Source organism: Scomber scombrus, chromosome 20, assembly GCF_963691925.1.
Source record: "Scomber scombrus chromosome 20, fScoSco1.1, whole genome shotgun sequence".
NCBI classification, from domain to species: domain Eukaryota; kingdom Metazoa; phylum Chordata; class Actinopteri; order Scombriformes; family Scombridae; genus Scomber; species Scomber scombrus.
In genome coordinates, this window is record NC_084989.1 from 12,678,229 (window position 1) to 12,704,526 (window position 26,298).

Here is a 26,298-nt window from a genome sequence, read left to right on the forward strand (position 1 = left end):
TTCCCTGGTCATTAATATCACATATACTAGTCCCTAAACTGATTTTAGCATTTCTATCAAAGTATAGGCCTACCACAAGCTTCAATTCGACCAATTCAAGGCACATACAACTGACCAACCACCTTAACTAATCATACTCCTAACAGGGTGCTAAAGAGTCTGTATCTCCTGGTGCACGTTGCCTGTTTTAATGGTTAATGTCCTGTGTGAGTGTGACTTCAACGGATTTAACATAATCGTTTATTTATTTATTTTTTATTAAAATTAGTTGTAGAGATGCCAAAATAGACGGCACAAAAAGAGTAACAAGGAGGGGGGGTGGGGGGGGGGGGGAGAGAGAGAGAGAGAGAGAGGTTGGCTTTGAGGGAGCACGTCGTTGGATTGTTTTCTTCTGTCAAAAACAACTCTTGTCATGTGACCTGCTGACGTTCCCTCCTCCACTGTGCGCTGGTGCAGGGGGGGGTTCCATCATGGCGTCGATGCAGGTAAGAACACAATTGACAGCGATCGCGAATTTACAATTTACCTGACCTTCAACGCGGTCTTTCCCCGGCATTTTATCAACCACTTCATTAATGTTCACGCGTTGCTTCGATGTAGTGATGACATTAAAGTAAAAAGCGGATGGTGTTTATCCCAAACTGTTAAAAAAAAAAGCCTCAGCGCTTTGGTGATAGCTAGCAACACAACTAGCCCACCATCATCATCAATAGCAACCAAGTCGAGGCTAGGCGTAGAAACCACTTCATAGAGCTAAATGTTTATGTCTGGATCTGTTTCTTTTCTTAGTTAGACATCGATTATAACTGAGGGGATGTAATAATGTCGTGTTGAATTGTAGTTGTGTTATTTTTGGAAATGAGTGCTGGATGTCATTTGGCCGACGTTGAGGTTAGCTTGCTAACGAGGCAGTGCGCAGATTGAACAGTCTCTGTTAGCTCTTGGGGCTTGGAACAGGTGCATCGCTTCAATAACGATACGTGTCGAGTCCAGCGAGATTTTTTCCTTTGTTGCCGAGTTCATAAATAGGTTTGTTACTTATGTCAATTTATTGTTGAATCCGCCACTAGTTTTTTTGTTTTTTGTTTTTTTGCAGTATACAAGCTACTCTTAGCGAGTTCCAATTAGTCATTTCTTCAGCGTCCACCCTGGATGGTTTTGCTTCTTTTTTTTTTAATGTACTATTACATGATTATAATCACACTGTCATTACATTATAGTTGTATATCTATATATATATATATTAAGGTGGCTTGTTCGTGGACTTCGTGATAAAAAGAGTGCAGTATTTTCCATGAGTACATTTGTTTTGATTTAATTTGCTGTTGTTCATTCTTAATTATGATCTTTATATTGTTATGACGCAGTATATTAATGTTTTTGAGTGTTGTAGAAACCCCAAATTCCTTATTTTTTTGTAACAGAAAAGGCTACAAAAGGAATTATTAGCCCTGCAAAATGATCCACCCCCAGGAATGACGCTCAATGAAAAAAGTGTACAGAACACCATAACACAGTAAGTATTTCTCCTTTTTTCAAATTTCTTATGTTGTTTTTTTTTTCTTTTCACCTTCATGGCAGCATTAAAGGTGCCTTTCAAACAGAGAGTGAACTTAAGGACACTATCACTGACTCCTAATAGTTATTGAATGGGGATTACACATAGTCAATAAATACCACAAATCCTGTGTGACGATGCAAATGGGCTGTTTCATCACTCTTGAGCAAAGCACATGTAGTAAAGGTAGCTGCAGCAGTTGTAGGTGGTATTAAAGACACAAAGCTCTTGTAGCCTCAGCAACGACTGTCGGGGAAGAATCAGGGTCATTCTCAGTGACTGCCAGCTCTGGCCCCTCAGTAGAGTGTCTCTAATGCACAGTGTCACTATTCGTCCTCATAAAATATTTAACGGTTGGCATGCAGGAGTTGAGCTAGGATAGCAAGGAACCAAGGCTGCTTAGCTGACCTTTCTGTCTGGGTGTCTTGGCGATCCCTTAAACACCCTATGAATACTGTCTTTGTCAGTCAAATTGTGTGTGATAAGCAGTAAGGAAGTGAGCCGAAGTTGTGATCCTGTAAAATGATTCGAAACAGGATTCCTGGACGTCATTCAAATGTCATTTAAGCGGCGGGCTCTCAACATTGACTTTGGGAATTGTTGTGCTGTTCAGAATGTCCTCTAGCATCATTGGCTCTGTCCAGAATCACTTCCTATTCACTGTATAGTGCACTATATTTACCCTCTGCTGTTTTATCGGAGTGTCCGAATGTCAAGTGTTTAAATAGATCTGCTGTGTAGTGCCCTCAAAAATTCGAATGGAATGAAAAAAGTAGCGTCTATGGCATGTATACTACTTTCAACAATGACAATATCGAGGGAGTAGTGAGTGAGTGAGTGAGTGAATAAGGGTCTGATTTCAGAAATAGCTAGAAAGAAGGACCAAGTGGGGCAGTGCTGTGATTTTTAAAAGTTTAGAAAAGTCTAATGACAATGAAATATGCACAATGTTGGCTTCATCCTCATTAGATAACAATCGCCCGGCCAAATTCAATGAATGTTTTGTTTTTTGCATGACTGACAAGTCTCCCAACCAGTTTGGCTGGCTTGTGCATTCACTGTTCATCCCAGGTTGGAGACGGTATGTATGGGTGTGTCTTATTGTCTCAGCTGTGATGACAAACAGTCTGTGTAGTGGAGCCTGGGTGTGTATATGTCATGGTGATTGACATTAGTGGGGATTTATCCTTTTTTATCAAGTGAGTCCTAATGGTGTAAGATGTGAATACTCTGTTCCTGCTTGAAAGACAAGCAACCGTATCCTCATTCATGAACAAACAAAAAAAGCACACTGTGGACAACACTGTGTGTGTGTGTGTGTGTGTGTGTGTGTGTGTGTGTGTGTGTGTGTGTGTGATGCTGATAAGGTGTCCATGTGTTTTCAGTTTTATAGCTTTTGTTTATACAGTACACTGTGTCTCAGTGCTGCTCATTGGATTACAGTGTCTTTCAGTTGACTGATCTGCAGATGGTTTTGCTTGATGGCAAAATGAGTCAGACATCAAAAATAGGGAAACTCCGGCTTCAAAGCACTGCAGAGTCAATCATATACTGTATGAGCTCAGTTTGTCCCTTCCCCTACTTTCACGATTGCTCAGTGTTTTTTATTTGGTTTCAATTTGGTCTGGATCATATAATCACCAGGCTGAAGGCAATCTGAGCAAGATGAGCGAAATGTCCTTGGAGTGCTTTCCTGTAGTCAGTGGGTTGCATCAGGTGTAGCTCAGGCACAATGTACAGTGATCCTGCCACCATTATTAAGCTTCACTTCTTGAAGAGCTCCTTTCAGACGCTCTGACCATTGGACTTTGTAAGGGTGAAGTTTTAAACGGGGCTGACCTCATATGTTGGCCTAAATGATCATGTGCCCCAGGCTAGATTTGACACAAGACTATAAATCCTAACAACAGCCACAAGTCTCCTCGGTGTCCTATCTGCACCGCTTGCCTGGAAGAAATTAGGTCAGAGATTGTGATGCTGCCATCAGTGTTCCTGTTTCATCTCCTTTTGAGGTTTCTTCTCTGAGCAGGCAATCCCCATAAATGTTTCTGGACTTTAATATTTGGGTTGTTTTTTTTTTTGTTAACCAGTGAAGCTACATGTAGATACAGGCATAGATGACTACAGCGAAACTAGACTGTCCTTCACCCTAAAGTTCCCAGATCAACCCCCTGAGTTTGCAATAATCTGCCATTCAGAGCCGATTCAAGACATTGAATCCCCACCAGCTCAGTCAGCACAGTTCTGCAGCCAGGCTACACAAGCGAAAATAGATTTAGTCCACCGGATCAATAGAGTATCACATTATTACTAAACCCCTGTCATAACCCAGCAGAATATTGAATGTCACGGGAATGAGTCAGACTAAAAGCTTTTGATTACAAACTTGCTGCAGCGTCGGCAGCTCGAATTAGGTTTGAATCCTTTTTTTTAATGGTAATGAGATGTGATCCGTCCAAGTTATTCTGCGCGTGTTCCCAACTAATATACTCCAACAGGATGAGGACACAGAGTACATTATTAATCACTAGTTTAAGAATACAAAAAACAGAACAAGTTATAACCAAAGCCAATCCCTCGCAGGAACAGTTGAGTGTTAAACCTGATACTGTTGACTTGACAGGAGGAATGTAGTTTCTTACATTTTGTAACACTTTAACAGGAAGGTTGTCACAGTGTTTAAAACAAATGGAAAAATTTCGACTGAAGAATTGGTTGTTCTAGAAATAACATCTTGCCAAAGTTTAACATTTGTTTTCAACTAATTGATGTTTAATGGTGTTCACTTGTTTTGTTTAAATGAGATATGTAACATATTTTAATATTTTGCCTTCTTTTAGGTGGATTGTAGACATGGAAGGAGCACCTGGCACACTGTATGAAGGAGAGAAATTTCAGCTGCTTTTCAAATTTAGTAGTCGATATCCTTTCGATTCACCTCAGGTAAGCACCAGTGGCTCGTGTGTGTGTGTGTGTGTGTGTGTGTGTGTGTGTGTGTGTGTGTGTGTGTGTGTGTGTGTGTGTGTGTGTGTGTGTGTGTGTGTGTGTGTGTGTGTGTGTGTGTGTGTGTGTGTGTGTGTGTGTGTGTGTGGAGTCCATACCACCTGTCTGCTCCCACCATCGTGTGCAAGCTGCTTCACTGGATACCAATAAACAAACTGGCCTGTAGTCAGGTTCAGTTTAGTTTTGACTATGCTGTTTGCTTACCTGGTTAAATACATTCTCAGTGATTGATTGTTGAAAGAGTTAAATCAACAGCGGAAGCGGTTACCAAAGCCGAGTCCTACGCTGCAGGTGTGATGGTAAAGTGCACAGAGACGCCACTTTTAAAAAATAAAATAAAAGAATGTGAGACCTGCGTTAAACAATCCTCTATGTCCACCGTCCACATGCCTACAATAATCGCATGAAACGCATCAGCTCTACAGTTGTTAGTGGAGTGAATCTCGGCTTGGAAACACCCGAGCCAGGAATCACTGACAGAGACGCAGCGCTGAAGCCGTGTTTGAGGGGATTAGTTTAACTCGCCAATCTTATTTCACTTATCAGGAGGTGGCCCACCTAAAAATAGAGAGTGAGGCGGTGTAGAGAAAATTAGATAAACGCAGCTACTAAGCTATCATCCTCTCAAAAAAGCCATGCTGACCTGTCAAAGTACTCCTCTGTTGGACTCTTCTTGAGGGCCCCTGAGGGAGCTGGGGTGATAACTGCTGAAATGCGCTATTAGCTGTGTGAGGGGCTTCAGTTGTTGCTGTATTACATTCTATTGCATTTTGGAAAAAACCCTCATATTGAATGCTATCATTATCTAGAAAAAACTGTGTTGGCGTTGGCCCACTCAAACTGTAAATACCCTCTGCATTAACAGCATGTAGCTTCTTTTTTTTCTACCAAATAATGTAATGCCAGCTTTATTATGTTTTCGACACTGTATCAGCTGGCTAGTTGAATTGGTTGAAATTTCCACACGGCCCTGTCCAGCAATTTAATAAACACCATGATGTCACATGATTGGTCGCAATTTTTATTTGTCTTGTCAGGTTATGGGTTTTTTTTTCGTTTTTTTTTTTCTCCACCACTTTATAATAGATTCTTTGAGTTTATCCCTGGCTATGTAAAGTGAAATTGATTTTTTCCCCCCAAGTATAGTGTCGAAAATAAGAGACCCAAGAGTGAGAACCAAAAGAAAATGTGCAGCTTGCTTGCAAAAATGAACACATTTATCAGTATATATTTATATATATATATATTATGATTAGAAGCTGGTGTTGCACAGAGAAGGATACAAAAATACAAGTAGGTGGAATATTATATTGAGACAGGAAATCAACAATATATTGCCTTCAGTAGCTGTTCGCTCTAATGGCGTGCTCAGAATACTGAGCTGGAAATATGTTACCTGCGTGATATTCCACAGCCACTCATGTGTTCATCCTTTGCAAACTTTTGCTTTGTATAAGCAGTAAATATATTGTGTTTTTTCCAGCACTGAGTTTTCAGTTATCTTTTATGTTTTCACTTTAGTACAAGCTCCTACCCCCACTTCCCACTCCCCACTCAGCCCTGTAATGTAGAGGCTCCCTCTCCTCTCCTGTGAGGCCCTGTCTGGTGCCATACTGCCTCAACCCATTGTTACCCTCCATTACCCTTTTTACCCACTCAGGCTCCCTCCTCTCTACCCCAGCACCACTATCTTGAATTCCTCTCTTCTCCTCACACTTGCCCTATCTTCCTGTTTAGCCTCAACTCTTTCGCCCTCTTAATGGCGAATACCCTTCCATCCTTTTTATAGAACATGTCTCCATTTTTTTTTTCCTCTTTTACAAAACATGTCTCCTCTCCTAGTCTCCAGTCCCTATTCGCTCTTCCCCTCACTCACCCCATCTCGGCCCCTCTGTCCTAATCCCAGAGCCTCATTTCCCTGTAGAGGGCTAAGCCTGGGCTTATACAGCAGGTCTCATTATTTTCTGTCATTAATGAAAGTTTTTTCATACAACTACTCCTCCAATTTGTATCTTTGACCACCAAAATGCCCTCAATTTAGCGTGAAAGATGTTAGAGGTTATTAAACTTCTTTTTTTTTTTTTTCATCAAATACTCACCACCTTTAGGCTTATCTATGTATCTTGCGAGTGACAAGTACAAACTCGAGCCTACACTCGGTAACTCTGGAGCTACGATCAATGTATCATCTTCATAACCACTGGTTTCTTTTTCTCTTGGTTCACATTCGCAGGTAATGTTCACAGGAGAGAATATACCTGTCCACCCTCATGTGTATAGCAACGGTCACATCTGTCTATCTATTCTAACGGAAGATTGGTCGCCAGCCCTCTCAGTGCAATCAGTTTGTCTTAGCATTATCAGCATGTTGTCCAGCTGCAAAGAAAAGGTAAGAATTGCAATTGATGTAAACTAAAGTGCCCGTTCTTACACATGTTAAGTCAAAATGTTAACGCAATTACGTTTCTCTTCCTGCAGAGACGACCGCCTGATAACTCCTTTTATGTAAGAACGTGTAACAAAAATCCAAAGAAGACAAAATGGTGGTATCATGGTGAGTATTTAAACGCAAGAGACACAAGTAAAGAGAATTGTCACGTCATGTAATTTAATAACTTTGCTTGTCGTTGCCTTCACAGATGATACATGCTAATGTACAAACTTTGTAATAATCGTAGAAGAAAGAAGTCCTACTGACCTACGTAAAGCACTTTTTAATCATTCAGTCTCTGAACTCTGACCTTTGACTGGAACAATGGACACCATGCGCTGGAGGCTTGACTGCATTTCCCCCCTCCCCCGGGCAGTTGGATGCATGTTTTAGTCGGTTGTAATATAGAGAACGAAAAACAATGGAACATTTTGATGCACCCAAGATGGATCGTTTTTGGCAAAAGGGTTGTAATGCAGCAAGCAAGGTGGATTTGTAGTGAGATAATTATATTTCCTGTTTTCAGATTATTATTATTGTCCATTTTTTGTTTGTGTGTGGGTGCATTTTAAGGTCCTTGTGTTGTGCAATAATAACTGATGGATGCATGCTTGGGCCTACAAAAGAGAAATCCAAATCTAATCGTTTTCTGGAAGGGATCTGAACATCACAACCCCAAGAAAATGCTTCATCCGTTTCTTTAAAAAAAAATATTATTATTATATGCACTGTGAAAGTATCTAGTTAAAAAAGGCACTATTAGTACATTATTCCCAACTTGCAGTTGCGCTGTAAGCAGTCCTCCACTTGTTTATCAGGTTAAAGGCTTTTTAGTTTGTGACCATTTTATCAAGAGTGAACAATTCATCTTCCATTAGAAACTTGGTTGCAGTTCTTCCTGCTGTCGGCCAGAATGTCGGTACAGATGGGAATAAAACAGATGTGTGATATTAGATCAGACGACCTCATTGTACATCTCCTCATAACGTTGGGCTGAACCTGTGTAGCGTTCGCTAGTCCAGCCTCGAAGATATGCAGCGGCCTCTCTCTTCCATTTAAAGAATGTCTGCAAGAGAACGTTGTGGCATGATCCATTTTTGTTTGTAAGGTACATTTATTTTTTAATATCATGCTTTAATCTTCTAAAAATGTCTGATTTTTAAATGTCTTGAGTTCTTTTTTGTACTGTTTTTCAACAAACTGATACTTTGAAAAGGGGAGGGCAGGGTGTTTTTGATGGGTCAGTAAGTTTTTTGATTTTTTCTTTTCTTTTTTGTATTATTTAATTTAAATCTCCGTTCGATCTCCATGATGGTAGTGAATGACGAAAAGGAGAGTCTTTGTCGAAGTCGTAAAGTCGAGGCTTTTGTGATTCCCCCTGGTCAGAGTTTTGGCTCAGGTACTTTTTCAATAAAGAGATCACCTCTAAAAAGATACCTATCAGATATTTTAACTATATTTTCACCAAAAGAGACTGTTATGTTGTAAAATGATAACATGTCTGAAACTATTGTACATAAGTCTTGAAATTGTTGGATGATGTGAAAGACATTAGCAGTTGATGCATTTACTTTATAGCAGAATGATAATAGGAGTGCTTTATTTCATTGGAGGTTAGTCTGCATCTTTTGCTAATTAGGATGTGTACAGTCAGCATTAAACACAACTGTTGGTTAAGAAAAAAAGAAAAAACAAGTTGAGTAGTTTTAAAGTGGGGATGCATGCAATTTTAAAACCCTACTCTTTCTTATTGGCATCAGACATTGTGACAGCTACGAGTCTTTCCATAACTTTAGGTAATGGTTTATGGGGTATTACAAACCCTCACCTCCAGAGACTCTGTGGCTTTTTTTTTGTCATTTCAGACTGTAATCACTCCATTCCTAAAGAATTGTTTATCGCCATCCAGTCAGAGATACTTGAATTTTCCATCTTGGGTTTGTATTCCATTTGGGTTTTTTTTTTTTTTTTTCAGGGTCTAGCTGAGTTTCTTGAATAAACTTGAGTGAATGTGATGATACTCTATACTGTAGAGGAGATTACCACGGCACACCGCTATCTCAAAACTATATTGATAACTTAAAAGACATCTATTTAACCAATGATTTTTATTTTCTTTTTCTTTTTTTTGTTAGCTTCATTGTAATGGTTTTCTCTGCTGTCACTGTGATGTGAGGGGAAAGAAAAAAATAGACGATGGGACTGAAACGATTGTGTAAATGCAGTCACAACAGCATTCGTGTGGGGACTAAAAACCTTCACCCAGTGAGCAGTAGATCAGTAGAGATTTGAAAAAAACTTGCGAGTGAATATGTTACAAGGGTTTGGATGTGACATGTTCTATTTTTATTTTTCTTCCTAGGTTTTTTTTTGCTCTTTTTAATGTGGTTTGAACTCTTAGCTTGCAGATTGTTGTGAGTGATCAACACTAATGAGGGTGTGTTATTTATATTTGAAATTTTGTTTTGGGATGTGCAAGCTCCATGTAATAGGTGCCTGTTCATTTTCATAATCAATAATAAAAGCAAAGATTCACTTTTATTCAACTCTGGTTTGCACAATATGTAAAGTGTCTTGGTTTTTATGATGGAAGTAAAGCAAAAATATAGTGTCTCTCTTACACTGGCGTGTGTGTAGGGGATATAGTATAAAACATACAGATGTGATCACTTGGTTCCTATCCCTTCATTGAAAAGTTCAATCAGATCCTGTTTAGTAATCTATTTATACAAAGTGAAAGACAGAGAGGTGGACTCTTATTGGAATCCTGTGTTATTTGATAAAAGTACATCACATAAAGGATGTCTACAGTAACACAGAGAACAGACAGTGTTGACCAAAGCTTGATGTTTAGTGACACATCATCAATCACATCTGTTAAGCAGTCTTTTAATTGCAAAACTGAAAGACTTCCCATTTTAAATATGTTTTGCATATTATCAGCTATGTGAATTTATATATGTCAAAACTCAAATTCAACATTGGCCCCTGTGTACATGAATTTCCCTTTTCATATCCCTTTATCAGTTACTCTTAATGAACTTTAGCTTTTTAAAAATGTTTTTATTTATTTTTTGGATAATTCAATGAAGTACGCACTACTTTTAATAAACTGGGGACATACTGGCTGGTGAGCTCCTTTCCCTTTATGCTGGAAATATCTATTGTAAACACAATCACCCACAATTTTGGATGAGATGTATCCTTCAAAGTTCCAGACATTAGACTGCTTGAAATTATGTAACTTGTGTGGGAGAGAACAGAAACAGACAAAGAATCCCTAACACTGTGTTACACTGTGTATAATCTTACCTTTGTACAAGAGAGCATACTTGTCTTTCTGTGACACAAGGCTGACTATAATAACACACGGAAAAGTGGTTTAGTAGCACCATCTATTGGGCACATCACAACAGTATTCTTGTCAGATTTGCCTGTGATCATCTACAATTCACATTCTTACTTTTTGACTAATGCACATTAAAATTGCAGCAAGTTAGTCACAATATTTTGTTAAGTCTGTCTTAATTAGCAACTCACATCCCAAACTAATAAACTGAAAGCACAAGGTCAACAGAGCAGTACGTGGATGCAGGGACTTAGCTAAGAATCGTTGGCCTTTTGATCATGCACCTGAATCCATTACCATGCCTTATAATAAAATATTTCCACTGGAATTTATGTGGTTCCCCTTCAGCTGTGAGGCCCCAGAATCATCATCGCCACCTACATAATACGTCCATGACCACCTAACATAGCACCTTGCAACAGGAGCTTCACTGCCTGGATGGGTTGTGGTGTCTTGTCTGAGGCTGTCTGCAGGCAGTCCTCATGATTTATTATGAGACAGGCCTTCTCATTCAAGCCCAAGATGAACACCTGTCCTGCCAAAGTGCTCATGAGCAGTGGCATTTAATCTTCCCAGCTTCAGTTACTGCTGTTCTGCAGGTGGTAATCTGTTGTCCTTTTCTGGGCAGAACTGCCTAAGTTTTATATTTACTTTATAATTAAGCTATAATTATAAAGTAAATATAATTATATAATTATAAAGCTATAATTAAGCTTGCACAATAAGTTTTCCTGAAGAAAAATAGGCCATGTTTTTTTTAAAGATAAAAACACAATGGGTAATTTCAATAACTATAATAGTTGCGTCCAGAAATGTTCATCACACAGTTTTAATATTTATTTTATCAAACTGAAACCGATTGTAGATGCACTTTGCAGAAATCAAGGTAGAAAAGGTTCATTTAGGTTTTGAATCAAAGTTGTTTCAGTCTCTGAGGAAGCAAATCAGGACTAAACCACTGTGCTCACCGCGGGGGTGGCCGATTCATTCAAGATTCAACTCAAACTCCAATGATGGTGAGATTGCAATGAGCAATATTTGACACTGGCAAAAGGAACAAAACACAAACTTTACACATAAAATATTAAAACGACCAGTCATTTGGCTCTTATTGGACGTATTTTCATGTTTGTACCCAGGCAAATAAGGTGGTCTATTCCCACTTCCATCCAGTTCTCTTTAGTGTTTGCCAATGTTGGAGGTGTAACTGGGGTCTGGCCCTGGACAAAGGTAAAATATACCCTCAAATATTTGTCCCTGTGTTGTCAGATAGTGTCTGGTTTATTCGCCACGCTGTCGTCAGTCCGTATACGTTGCGGCGGACTGAAATTCCCCACACTTTTCGTGGAAGGATGGGGCGGTGTGGAGATGCTAGCTAGAGGGGTGCTCGGCCGATCAGCCATGATGAGCTTTAAACCGGCTAAACTACCGTAACAGGAGGTGGCTAGACCGTGTATATTCATTAAGAGAAATCTCAGTGACATAATAATGACAGCATGCACGAGTTCCCATTCCGTTGGCGTATTTTTGGGAGCTGACAGCTGCAGGAAACGGCGTTTGCTTGTTGGTTACGTTAGCTTCCTGCTAAGCTGGACACAGTCGAAGACTGTAATGTAGGTTCAGGGGTTGCAGACAGCCAGTCGACCCTAACACACCACCTCCATGTTCAAGTTACTGTGCAAGACAAGCATACATTCCGGTTGCTGCTTCTCTCATTTATATGTGTGCATGTTGCCGCTAGAGAGAGTGAAAAGAAAAGCAAGAGAACAAAATTGTGACCCCGAGAACTTCATGGGCACTAAAAGATGCACCGAAGATACAAACAGGGAAATATTGATTGCAACGTAATGAATTGCGGTCACACGTCAGAGTGAAAATTGCATCTTACGCTTATGGATACAGTCGATATCAGTTTTCTGGACATGGCCATTGTTGTGATGTTTACCCCAGTCTAGCCATGGCCCTCAACTGTAAACAGTAAACACCTGTAATCATGATTTCAGGGTGAAGCACATAAAAAGATTTGGCATTTGAAAACCTGCATTCAGTACTTGTCTCCATTGATCTATGCCATATATAAAACGTATCTTCATTTTGATCGGTTAACTGAAGAAAAGAATAAAGATACTCATTTAGTGATTTTTTACAGACTTGGTTTAATGATCTGATAGATTATTTCAAGGTGACATGGTGATTAAAGATATCAGCCAGAGATGCCAGGTTCATAGCCAGCATTTCATAAAGCGTCCAAGTGTGCCAGACAGTGAATTGTCTGCAAACTCCAGGGGTTCAGCTCTGCCCCTTTGCTCTGACCTCTGTGGGGACATGAAAAGAATTTCTCTCATTTCCCTTCAGTGCCTGCCACATATTAATGTGAACCAGTAGTGGAGTCCTCTTGGCAAGAAGTTATGATGCAGTTTGTACTTTTTTAAAGTTATGACATTTACCTACCTGATTTTCATCTCTTGTTGATGAAAGACAGATGGTTATATATTATGTTACTCATGTGCATACCCACAGGCCATGACCTGTGTGTAACTGCATTCACTAAAATATTGCATGCATACAAGATGAATAAGTTAATGTGTGTTTCGTTAACTTTCAGAGGATTGGTGGTCCCTCTCTGCCGGTCATATTAACCTATGTCTACTTAATGAAGGCCTACTTACATCTCTTTAGCCTCAAATAAACGTGATTGAACGTCCATTGTCTTGTTCAGGCTGATATCACAGGATTCCCCTCCTTTTTCCGGGGAGCTTAGCAGCAGTAACATGAGCAAAGCTCCTTCAAATAAAGGTTCATTGTCTGGGTGTATTAGCTGCCAGTGGATCAGAATGTGAGATAGGCCTAGGGCTGCTCAGTTTGAAGTCTGTTCTCCTCGCCTTGCTGGCACAAATCTGTCAAATGACACTCAACAGTTTTAAGTTGTGCAAAAACTTGATTTATGGGTACTTGGGTGCACTTGTGTGTAGACCAGCTACCTGATTTTTAAAAAAACAATCATTAATTTTGATATTTTTCATCCAACAACTTATTCTTCTCAGCTGTAGTCTGTTTAAAGTGATGTGATCACAGTTAGTAATGATCTTTGTGTATCTAACAAACTTTAAAGTTGTTGATGTTTTTGTCTGTTTCCAGGAATAGAGCATGGCTCAAGTGAAAGTACAGACCTCAGCACCCCTGGCTGGTCCTGGCCTCTCCCCCGGAGTCTCCCCGACGGCCATGGCCAGCCCAGGATCACTGGGTCTGCAGCCCTCCGTCAACGGCACAGGCCCGGCCCCCACACCCGCCTGCCCTGCTCCTGCAGTCGGATATGGGGACGCCCCTGTGTCTGCTTCACCGCCAGGTAGACTGTCTATAGAATAGCTTCCCATCGTTTTGCAATACGTTGTGGTCTTAAGTATTATTATTCATAATAATTAGATTCTGGAATTTTCAACTGATTATGGATTATCTGCTTGTCATCAACATCATTTATTTTGTATTGCCATAGGTGCTATAATGTTTCAGTCCAGATTTGCCAGCATTGCACAGTCAGGGTTTATATGCCAGACTAATGTATATAAGAATATGATTTTTTTTGACAAATTCAACTTTCCATTATCTGAGATTGATAAATATATTTATTTATTCTTAAAGGGAAAACTACAATAGTCGCCACATGCCAACACATATGACAAGAGAAAAAAACATAAAACACGGACAATCAAATCCACGATGAAACAATTAAAACAGCACGAAAACTGATTCTGTACATTATTGGATTCTAATCTTAAATCCTGCACAGGTTCAATATTGCAAACCCGCACCCGATATGGTCAGTGGTAATTTTGGACCTGCCTTGACCTGTAACTATAAGAACTGTGCCGCGACCCCTGATTAAACACACAGGCTGCACAGTGACACACTTTAAACTACTTTATTTTTACTTGTTGCTCAATCATAATGTGTGTCTCTGCAAGAATGGCAGCACTGCAAACACACTGACATTGACACACGCTAGTGCGTACACACAGATATGCAGTCGCAGATATAGCAACACTCTCTCTCTCTCGCTCTCACACACACACACACACACACACACACACTTGACAATTAATGCATACTTACCTATAATGACTGCTCTTTGTATTCCTGCAAATTATTTTCATCTCTAACTTTTCTTTTTTGTTCTCGTCTGCATTTATTTCACTTTTACCTGTGCCTGTACCCATGAATTTATATAATTATATTTTTTACCTGTTACCCATTATGGATACCCAACCCGGTGCAGGACTGTGTTGCAAACACCAGGCACACCCACACATCTTTTCTGCGTTTGAGGCCCTACTTTGGATGCAGGTTTACTGTCAGTGGAAAAGGGTTGCACTGTCCATTCACCAATATAGACCACCTAATTAAAGATTAATGTTGTAGCTATGTGTAAAAAGTAAAAAGGTTACCAGCGTTGCTCAGTATACCTTGTATTCTGCTGTGCTCTGTTTTCAGGCCCGCCCCAGGAGAACATGGCAAACCCTAAAGAGAAAACTCCAATGTGTTTGGTGAATGAGTTAGCCCGTTTCAATAGGATCCAACCACAGTATAAGCTCCTCAATGAGAGAGGCCCTGCACATGCTAAGGTGACTGGCTGACTGCATTTCTTTGAAAACCCCCGTTTGAGTTATTTTATCTCTAGTTAAACCTACTATTATACTGAGATCATGCATGTTTGGTTATTTTCTCTTGTAATGATGTTTCCAATTTTTCAGTATTTCCCATAAATAATGTTGATAATGCAAAAGACATGATGCACATGCCATATGGTTCCAGAAGGATGATGGTAAAGATTCAGTTGCCGTTGGGTAATGTCTTTCCCTCCATGTGTCACTGTTCCAGATCTTCACAGTGCAGCTGACTCTTGGGGAGCAGGTGTGGGAGGCAGAGGGCACCAGCATTAAAAAGGCCCAGCACTCCACAGCCGCCAAAGCGCTGGATGAGAGTGTCCTTCCCAGGCCAGCACCCCGCTCCCCCAAAGTTGACATCAACAGCAACCCAGGTACAATAACATACAGTATTGAAAGTATTATGTAGGAATGTGTCTTTGAAAGATTACCTCGATTTCTCAGTTACTTATAATGTGATGGGTCTGCTACAAAAAGGCTTTTCTAACTGAGGCAGAATAAATTGGAAAAAGCTGCAAAGCAAGTTAATACTTGTCATCAGCAACACTCAATGCAGGAAAGTGTGTTTATTTTCTCCCAACTTGAAACATTTCAAGTGAATGGGGGCAGCACATTAAGACTTGTTTTGAAAAATGTTTTACTTGGTCTGTGCCTCACATGCAGCAGCAGATAGCAGATGGCAAATGTGGCCTCCACCAGCCAGACAAAGTAAGGTGGGATAATGACCTGTGTCCAAAAAAACCAAACAAATTTAGAATTGTTTACCTTCTCAATGATGTTGTCAACCACCAATTGTGGCCCAATACTCCTACAGCTGCACTGTATAGTAATATCTGAAGTAAGCATCTACTGTGTAATGACAAATTTGCTCCTCAAGCATAACTTGTTTTCTTGCTCAATATGTTAATCAGAAGCATCACAGTTTCATTTCCTCTACAGCATTCTACAACATGGTTACATCTCACTGAAAGTAGTATTTTTTCCCCCTTAAATGTGTTATTACAAAGTGAAATTTTGAGAGTGGTTATTCAGCTGTAGAACTTTACATTACTTTTTAAAAACTGTAACTTAAACTACTATTAAATTTGATAGTGAGGTTATGGTCGGGTCATCTTTTCCCTACTTCTCCTTATGTGGTTTAGTGGCAGATTGCTTCCACTTTAAAGAGGTTGTGCAGAGTTTTGTAAAAAAACAAACAAACAAACGCGGAATTACTGGGTGGGATTGATATCAATGGATGTACTGCAGGTTACTGTTCCTGTGGGCACAAATAACAGAAATCAGAAATAAACTGCCGTTTATTTCAACAAAGACATCTTAAGCCAACACAGTTTTCAAAAGTATTATACCATTCACCAGAAAAATGCAACATTTATAGTGTAGTTACAATGGGAAATTCTTCTCTGACCTCTGCTTATTATGTAAATATTCACCTAAGTAGCTGATACAGACTCACTATATTTAGGTTTTTGTGGATGTTTTTTTCAAGCTGTGTTGTGGTTAATTTTTTTATTTTAAAGTTTCTTCTCTTCAATTCTGGCTGACAAGCTTATACTCACATAAATCATAGCCTGAGCTAATACCCATGCATTGATACCACTACAACCAATAATCAGTGACTTCGTTTACATGCATAAAATGTTCTGTGTTTTTCCTTATTCTGAAAAAGACAACATTTATACTAAGCTGTTTATTTGGCCAATGAAAATGAATATTCTCCTTATATTCCCGCTTACATGCAGAAGGTTTCGCGTTTCCCTCTGCTCCAGTGGGAACGGGAATAACAAGATCTCCGCAGACAGTGAAGTAAACCAGCAAAAACATTAGCAAGCTGCTGCCTGATATTTATAGTTGATATTAATATGACTGATATAAATTTATAGTTACAGGCACATCCAGTATCTAGGTTGTTCGTACTCTGTGGAGTGTTTTTGGTCATCACACCAAGTTGTCACCATTAGTCCATGGCTGCATGTCAGGAAAATAACCAATCTCCTCCATCCCCGTCATGGAGAAGGTGCGCTCTGTTTTTCCAGCCTGTTCTGAACAGCTTTGCACTCTCTTCTCATTCCTCTCCTGTGCACAGGGGTAAATAGGCAATAGGGCTTTGTGTCACAAACTGTGGGGAAAAACCCCAATCGCGACGCATATTTCAAACACGCTGTATACATGTCCAAAGAATGCTCCTAAAATCGAAAAAATATCAGCATGTCCCACATCTTAATAAAAAAAAAAGAAGCGCTAATTCAGAATCCAAACCGTTTACATGAAAAGTATCAAATTGTCATATTCTGAATAATAGCAGAATAATAGTGTGCATGTAAATGTGGTCACTAACTCAAACCAAACCATCTGAACTTCCACTCTATTGTTGCATTACTGCCCTCTACTGTTGATTGGTAAAAGATGGTGGAATACAGGATATCCAATTGGAAGGAGATGGGGAAAGTCACTTCACAGAGCGCTGTTTCGCTTTACACATGTAATCAGAATGCAGAGGATTGTGATCAAGGAAGGGAAAAAATTCCACAAAGCGTTTGTATCATGATGGTATCTGTAATGCCATTCTCTCTCTCTTCACTATTTATGTTAAATTTCAGTGTTTGTTTGAGTTTTCACCTGGAAGAGTTTGACTTGTAGGTACAGAAATCAAGCAACATTTAAAAAGTCCAGTACAGTCTCTCTCAAGTGCAGCTGTATGTTTGATCTCAGGCCAAATTAATACCACTAAACTTGTCTTACCTCTCCTGCCCTCTGTGGTATTGTAGTAGTGAAAGTCCTCATGGCCAGCTCTTAATGGGATTAGGAATGCCCTGTGATAGGTTATGCAACATCAGTTGGGAGCTGTGGGATTAGCAGTGCAAGCATCATACAAAATCAGTCAGGTAGGAAAGTTCTGCAGTTTTTCCTTAGAATGGAGACTTAAAAGGATGCTGAGTACAGCTCGTAAAATATGTTGCTACTCCTGTGTTATATTCTGGAAACTCAATTTGATGCGTTCTGTCTTCAGAGTCTATTTTTTTGTGTGTAGTTTTTAAAGCTTTATTTTATAATGTCAGATAGTAATATTTAATATTTTGACAATTGTTTCATTATTTTACATTTTTCTTGCCTTGCATTTAATCTTCCATATTTAATTTTTTTTATTTTGTACACTCTCTCACACAGGCAGTATAACACCCACAGTGGAGCTGAATGGTCTGGCCATGAAGAGAGGGGAGCCAGCCATCTACAGGCCTTTGGATCCCAAACCCATGCCTAACTACAGAGCTAACTATAACTTCAGAGGGATGTTCAACCAAAGGTGAGCTCCCAAAAATCAGACTAACCCTACTACATCAGCTTTTCACCATTTCAGTTCCAAAAGCTATGCGGGTGACCCTGGTGAATTGCTTCAACAGTTAGGTTTTGTTGTGATAATCCCTGAGATATAAATTATAAAAGTAAAATAATGTGTAAAATTTTCACAAATATCTGTCCACAATGAAACGGCAAAGCAGTAGGCAAACAGAAAAATCTCTCCTTTTTCTTCATCCGTCTGTTGGAAAATAACAAAACCATCATCTGGTTACTCTGCTGAGTCTCAGCTGTTCAGTTGTATTGGTCCTGCTCTGCATTACGAGAGCCGAGATGTTTATGTACATAGCTGTTAAACAGTCTTTGAAACTTCAATTTAATGCTTCACAGCTTTCTGAAAACGTAAACATAACATGACCAATAACAGAAAAGGTTAGTGGCAGTTGAAAGTTGCCCTCTTACATACTGACACAGTGTATAACCATGTCTGAGACCGACAGAGGAAACCAGGATATTTTGATTCATCCTTTCTGGAGAGTGCTCTGTAAACGTTTTTTCAGTTTTTGGGTGCGGATTAAGGCCGGATGGATAGTTAGTCTGGATGTGGTGTTTCTTTGATCCTCCTGACTATGATGTGTGTTAGACATGGTCCTCCACTCCATATGTTTTCTGAACTGATGTAATGCAGTGCCCTCATGGGCTCTCTTTGCACTTAGTCTCTATCAGCTTTTTGTTCTTGTCTTCTTGTTCTTTACTGGAGCAATCTAGCCATTTCCAAAGCTCCATAAAAATGCCATAGAGATGCAATTAATGATCCTCTATCCCTCAGTGAAGGAGTGTTACTTAGGCAGGTGGATATGTTTGCTTGCCTGCCATGAAATCCAGGTACACTGTGGTTTTTTTCAGTTAGGAAAGGATAAGGGACCATTTTTAAGATAGAACAGATAAATCATCATTATTAAGTAAATTGTGAAATCAGTTGGTACAGATCTTACTACTTTTTATTAAAGCCATGGCTTACAACTTGTATACATACTGGTTGACTTATCCTGCTTGGAGTTTTTACTGAAATGTCACCTTAATCTAAATATTATTTTACCACAGTATTGATGGTGTTTTTAGAGTTCTAAATATTATGCTATCATTTTAAATATGGCGGCAGGGTGATATAGGCAATGCTTACAGCTCGACAGAAATTGAGTTATGTGTCTCCAAAGACAACTCTGTTCCTGAGTACATGACATATTTGATGAAGCCAGTATTCATCTAAGTTAGCAACACCAAGTCATTTTCAGGAGACATTATTAGTCCCTCCAGATGGCAGTGTGTCCTCATTTTTAAAACCTTTCAGCAGTGTGTTTTGTAAGGTGATTGAGCACCCATTTTGTAACATGCAAGTTAGGAATGTGGTGAATGAATATAGGTTTTCTTGCATTTCATGCATCTCTACAGTGTAATATATTTAGGATTTTCATGATGTCTTTTTGCATATTAAAGCATCAAATACAAAAAAGGCAGAATAGAGCAACATGCATGTCTGTTTGTTGTTTACATAAACGTTGGCTCTTTAAAGTCCTATGGTAAGGTGTTCTGGCGCCAAATATGTGGTATTTATTTAGAGAACCTCTATAGGTTGCCAGAAAACGTCAGTGAATCAGTCACAGTGTTGGGTAACTGAGTCTAGTCAGCAGACAGTCTAGCATCTGGCTCACATCTACTACTTGATCCATGCAGGAACAAACTGGGGGTGAAAGACAAACGTCTGTGGGGTAGAGGAGAAAATCTGTTTTCCAGCATCTGTCTGTCAATGTCATATGTCACTGTGATGAGTTTCTAAGAGACAGGCAGTATCCCTCATGGTCTGTGCTGTTACGCCACTTTGTAAGCCAGAAAGGAAGAGAAGGGGGTGAGCGGATGTGTGCGCCTGAAATACAGAAAATACTTAAGAGCATATATTATCTCAAGGTCACTTATGTTTTCACGAGGTCTCTTTCTTTCAGTGGTGTTGAGCCCTGGATTAATGAAAACGAGACCTTCTGAATGTGAATTCTCTTCATCCGTTGACTGGCTATGTGGCGGAGTGACAGGCAATATCCACAATCTGTCACCTTAACGATGCTGCAGTGAAACGAAGGTTTCCACATGCCCATGTCCTTAACTATTATGATGAATAAGAGTGGTCCGGAGTCATGTTGATGGAAAATCTCACCATTAAAAGGGCAGCCTGGCTCTGATCCATCAGCGCTCTAATCACCACCAAGACCAGTATTGATTCATTAAGAAAGTGCCCTGATGACAAAAAATGGCGATAATATGTAATGTGCATTCATCAGCGTCTAAATTAATCTTATTTATGGTGAAGGGCCCGTGCATAATTTCTTACCATCAAAGCCCACATTTAAATCAGCGATTCATCTCTGTTATCGTGCAATCGTAACCACACCATTGTTCATTCTGAAATACTGATTCTAAGAACATGATACATATTTTTCAACTGATTCAATCCATTAGTGAGCTGCTATGGGACACTATATGGAAATTCAGCCCAAGTGATTCACATAAACGATCATTGAATGAGGAAAATATTTTTGTTATCAACAAATGTGGTTACATCAACCTTTTTCATGGATAATCCCCGACTGCCGTGTTATCATTGGAACACCTGATTCCTATGAGTCATTCCGTTCTCTCCAGTCTATCCATGGCGCTCCCAACTTTCCTCCTGTCGCTCTGATTCCAAGGGGGCGGGGACGCCCGCATCCTGTGCTCTGTCAGAATTTGGAATTTGGATAGGACTTTCCCTGTTTGAGCAAGGCTGCACAGTCTGAGGCCACCCACCTCCTCCCAAGCCTCATTTGATTATGACAGTAACATTATGTCAGCTGGAAGAATAGTGGGCTGAATGACTAGGGGTGCTTTGCTCTGTGACATTTCCTCCTGTGATGATGTTAAGATACCGAACTGGCTGTTACTGCTTTCTCTGTAGGAAGCAGAGAGGAAGAGCGGATCACCTGTGCTGCAGAGGATTCAGTGTGCACAGTGTGTTGTACTGGCCAGTCTCGAAGCACACACTAACAGGAGCTTAATTAGAGCTCTTTATTTTGTTTTTTGTAGTGAAAAAGACAAGAATCCTGGAATGTATCCCTGGTTTGGGTGTTTAATATTAAGCCCATATAAATTGGATTAAAAAAAATCTATTTGAGAATTACATTTGCGTCATAAACACTGTAATGCAACCATTAGTTGTGCCTTTTTTACTTTGTGGGATTATTTTTCAGAAAATGCCCATCACAGATTTCTAAAGCCCAAGCCAACCTTTTTAAATTGCTTGTTTTTCCCAACCAACTTTGAAAAAACAAATATATTCAATTCACCATCATAGAAAAAAAAAGAGAACCAGCAAATAACATATTATATATATATATAATAAACATATTTGAGGGCAGTGTTTCCCCTTGGATTTAAAAAAAAAAAGTGTTTATTTCGAACATGTTAAAATAACGAAACAAAACAAATAGGTTGTGGTTTATAACAAAATAGAAATGATAACAAAAACAAATAAATACATTTTATATATATTGTTTTTTTTAGGCATACAACAAAACAATAAATATTCAATGTTCGAATGGGTGTAGGATGAAGCAAGGAACTTTTGTAGTCCAACCCCTTTTTTCCCTTTTTTTCTTTTTTAAACTCTATCAGTCACTTCCAAGCTAAAGAAGAGAATGAACAAAAAACTAAAACAAAGAAAATACAGAACAAACAAATAAAAAAACATCCAAGCATTCAGGAAAAAACGAGTGAATAATGGAAACAATAACAAAACAAACAAGCAAGCAAACAAACAAACAAACAAACAAACAGCAAGCAACAAACAAGTCACATTATCCCAGTCCTCCTCTTTCCCCCCTAGGATTAACTTAAAACTACCTTAGAATTGTTCCATGTCTATAATGCCATGTGGGGTGCTGCCGACAAAGCAGTTAAAGACATAGCTTGTTTATACTTGTTGAACAGGTGGTTTGATAAAATAGTCTCAATGGCTTTTTACTCACAAAGGTTTTATTGCACTAACAGTAATGAGTGTAGTCACCGTCAACTCAAGTAAAACTCTCACTATCTCTCACTTGACTTGGTTTATTGCCTCCACAGCGGCCTCTCTGTTCTGCTGTCTGCTCTTTGTGTGTGTGTGTGTATGTCTGTGTGTGTGGAGGAGCTGGGCCCCGCCCTCGGTCAACCGACATAGAGAGCAGAGGGGAGAACAGAGAGCAGAAGCTGCTGTGCGACCATACATGATACCAGTCTCCATTCTCTCCCCACTAGCTCCAGTCAGCTGTTGGAATTGGAGACAGTTGGGAAAAACTTAAAAACTGAGTTGTCCCTGTTGCAAGAAGAATGCATCTTCAGTTTATTTTGTAACAGGAAGTCAAATGACTTTTGAGCGAACTGGGTATTTTTTAATGGACAGATGTAAAAAAACAAAAAAAACAAAAAAACATTGAGCATTAACTATTAAATATCTTTAAAAGCTTTGTGGCAGTGTCCTTGTAAAATCAATGACAGCCATGCCTCATGTGTAAAATGTGTGTGTGTGTACATGCTCATATAAGAAATATAAAGAGTCAGTTGCGATGGAAAGATACTTACCCTTGAAAAATGAATAGGCTTCTCATTTCTGCAGGCACACACACATTCACAGGTGTACTTTGTCATCTACAGCTCTAATTGGGCCAACCTGGCTTGCTGAAAAGGCAAAGCTGCTCACAAGCTCTTTTCTATGTTCAACATTTACTCTCATCTCTTCCTGTGTGGAGATAATACACTCACCAGCCATTTTATTAGGAACACCTCTGTAATCTAATGCAATCCAACACATTAGCTCTGCCATAAATTATACTTTTATGAGGCTTTTGCATTTTCAGTTTTGGTTGTCAGTGTCAAAAAGATGATAATTCTAGTTTTTTATAGCGGTCATAGTGGGTGTTGGTGGTGTGTTGGAGTACATTATATTTGCCCCCCCTCATGTAACCCTAACCCTGCACCCCAGTACACCACCACCACCACCACCACCCACTACAACATCAATAATAAAGTAGAATTATCACCTTCCTGACAGTGTCAACAAAAACAGAAAATGTATAGACTTCATAAATGTAGAATTTATGGCAGAGCTGTTGAATTGGATTGCATTATATTGCACAGGTGTACCTAATGAAATGGCCGGTGAGTGTATATCCTCTTCACACACACACACACACATATTGTTTTTTGTTTTTTTTGCTCACTTTATCCCTTTCAAGTTTATTATTTGTTTTATAAAGCTCACTGGCCTGTTGGGCTTTACAATCTCATATAGCCTAATCGGGACACTGTGTGCTCTTCCGTCCACTCAGGAATTCCACAGATATGGTTTCCCTTATCCATCCCATCACCATAGCTACCCAGAAACAAAAGGGAGCCGCCAAAGCCCTCAAGGTAAAGGCTTTAGAGGAGTGACTTTTTATTGCATTAAGTTTTTTATTATTATTATTTTGAAAGCATCACGTATCTGCGTAGATCAGATGCATTCAGTCAGAGGCAATATAAATTACCATGGGCGAGACGCCAGGAACAAAGGATAATCTGTCCAAATTGTACAAATGGGTGTAAACTCATAAAGCAATGTTTTATTGAGGGGACTGGGGGTGGAGGAGTGGAATACAGGTCCAACATAAACAAATGCTCGGAATGATTTGTGCTCAACAGACTCAATGACACAGAAGTCTGGTCTCTCCTTTCATCTCCTTTCCTCTGAGTAGAGTTTCATGTTTGTGTATCTCGGCGTGTCCTCCTCTCCTCCTTCGCCTTGACGTATTGAATGTATAAACAGACCTGTGACCACTACTCGCCAAGCAGGTTACATCAGCAGAAGCACCTTTCGTTATGTTGTCTTTCAGCATGTTTGGTAGTGTGAGTGAGACGACGTACGTGAGTGTCTTCACGAGAACACACATCAGTATATTCGCACCACTTGATTGCACAGGAAATTGGACAATTCTTGTCATGACATATTTTAAAAATACACCTTAAACTTGAACAAGTTAGTAGATATCAACAGATGCTTTTCTTTTCCAGCCCTCTGTAAAACACCTCCTCAACAAATTCCAGCCCCAAATTAATTATTGTATAATGGAAATTCTTACAGAAATCTTCAATGTCAATATTTGTTTTTCTGTGGTGTTCCTCAATGTCTTGGTCTCTTAATGTGGTATTTTGAATGAATTTTGAGCATTTTTATCAATTCTTGAGTGGTCAAATGGTTACATTTTGCACCAAATCTGTGTAAAAAATGGCATCAATCCAAAAAATGCTTCAACATCTTATGAGACAAAATTAGTCATTATTCATATTCTTCCATTACAATGTCCTAAGCCCTTATGCACTCTACACTTTCAAAATTTAAATAGGCACCTCAGTAAAACACAATATATTTACAGATTGACAACGAGAAAAGCTTGACACACAGTGATGTGCATATATTGTTGACTTGTTATCCCACACTAAAGAAAAAACAGATTTATGCTTCTACGTTGGGTTGATGTCAAGCCGAGCACATCCCCCTACTGCTCTGGCGGTGAATTGCACCGTGACAAAACACGACGCGATGGAGAGACGCAGAACTTCAAAAGGTGCACGACGGCGTCTGGGAACCGGTGTAGTTATGGCGTGGAGGTTACATAGAAGCATAAATCAGCCTTAAAGCCCCCCCCCTACAAAAAAGGGGGTCTGTAGGGGGCAGGAGAGGAAGATGTTAAAGGCTCTTGTATCCTTATAAAGGAAACTCTCTGGCACTCTATTTTTCCATGCGGCCAGCTGTAAACATGTGGAGGTGACTATATGAGTCTACTATCGCCACCTCATTTCCTGTAATCCTGGCAGGGAGGACAGGCTCCCTTTTCTGGAGAAACCGATGCTCATGTTTTAACCACATTAACTGGTTTTCACTCTGCGCCTAAAGTCACTAATCATCCTCTTGTGGATGGATGCGTCACTGGAAGAAGTGATGAAGAAAGAATACAACAATCAACATGGACTCAAAGTGCGTAGTGCATAGTAGTAGCTGCCCTTACAGATGATAAATACACATAAAATACATATAACAGCTAAAGGCTAGTAATTCCAATACTTTTCGGTGTGTGGAAAGTCAAAACAAAGTTTGTTCTGTTAAGTGATGCTGCAGGTCTTCTTTGGTGGTCTCACCAGATGAGACCTCCAAAGGAAATGGTGGAATCTGAGCAACTGTATTTTAAATCATGTAATTGGTTTGTGTTGAGCTCTCAGGACAAGCAGACCACACTTCAGCATTAAGTATCAAGATGTTTAGGGCATCAGTGTTGAGGTTTGTCACGCATCTCAGTTTAAACAGCATTGTTCCAACCAGGCTAAACTAAAAAGGTGAAGATAATGGAGTGGAACCTGCTTGAATGCACACAATTAACTGATTTGTAAGTCACTAAATTTGTATTTATCCCCATTTCCCCTGTTCTTAGAACTTTATATAAACACTATAGCATGACAATATTCAGATGAGCATTTATCTCCCTTTTTATGTAGCTGCATAAATGTCAGAAGGAAGAATTTGCAACTGAATTAGTAACAACAGTTAATTAAGTAAATCAATCGTCAGTCAGTAAAATACGTTGTGTGTCTGCACTGAAAGATAAAGGAAAACCATTTGCATGTTGTAATGCTGTATCATTAAGGCAGTGAGTGGGCCCCAGTATGATTGCATAGAAACCAAGTAAGAACAATTTACAACAAAACAAATTCATATGATTTTTTTTTTAGAAAATGGCACCAGGGCTTTTTTTCAACAAGCCAATTAGTTTTTCCCTCTTAATGACAGAAAACACAAAACAGCAGGTCACAATGTAATATTCTTAATGAGGACAGCAGGGTCTGTTTTTAGACTGATCCCCAGCCAGCCGTTCCTCTCAGCCAGCCAAGTCATAACAGTTGG

The 26,298-nt window shown here is 39.5% G+C and overlaps 2 protein-coding genes across 4 annotated transcripts in view; both read left to right on the plus strand.

Annotated features, from left to right (window-relative positions):
* The first annotated feature begins 464 nt into the window (after positions 1–464).
* ube2wb (ubiquitin conjugating enzyme E2 Wb) lies at positions 465–9,534 on the plus strand. The gene is made up of 6 exons (XM_062441173.1): positions 465–485; positions 1,425–1,516; positions 4,399–4,501; positions 6,795–6,950; positions 7,040–7,115; positions 7,201–9,534. The coding sequence occupies exons 1-6, from the start codon at positions 471–473 to the stop codon at positions 7,212–7,214; spliced, it is 456 nt and encodes a 151-aa protein (XP_062297157.1). The 5' UTR covers positions 465–470; the 3' UTR covers positions 7,215–9,534.
* Positions 9,535–11,510: 1,976 nt separating this feature from the next.
* The window catches only part of stau2 (staufen double-stranded RNA binding protein 2), an 86,252-nt gene continuing 71,464 nt past the window's right edge, over positions 11,511–26,298 (plus strand). For all 3 annotated transcript variants that reach the window (XM_062441520.1, XM_062441521.1, XM_062441522.1), the window contains exons 1-5: positions 11,511–11,571; positions 13,480–13,687; positions 14,830–14,960; positions 15,217–15,376; positions 18,171–18,306. In XM_062441520.1, coding sequence (XP_062297504.1) covers positions 13,489–13,687; positions 14,830–14,960; positions 15,217–15,376; positions 18,171–18,306 — 626 coding nt within the window. In that variant the 5' untranslated portion in view covers positions 11,511–11,571; positions 13,480–13,488. The remainder of the gene's footprint in view (positions 11,572–13,479; positions 13,688–14,829; positions 14,961–15,216; positions 15,377–18,170; positions 18,307–26,298) is intronic.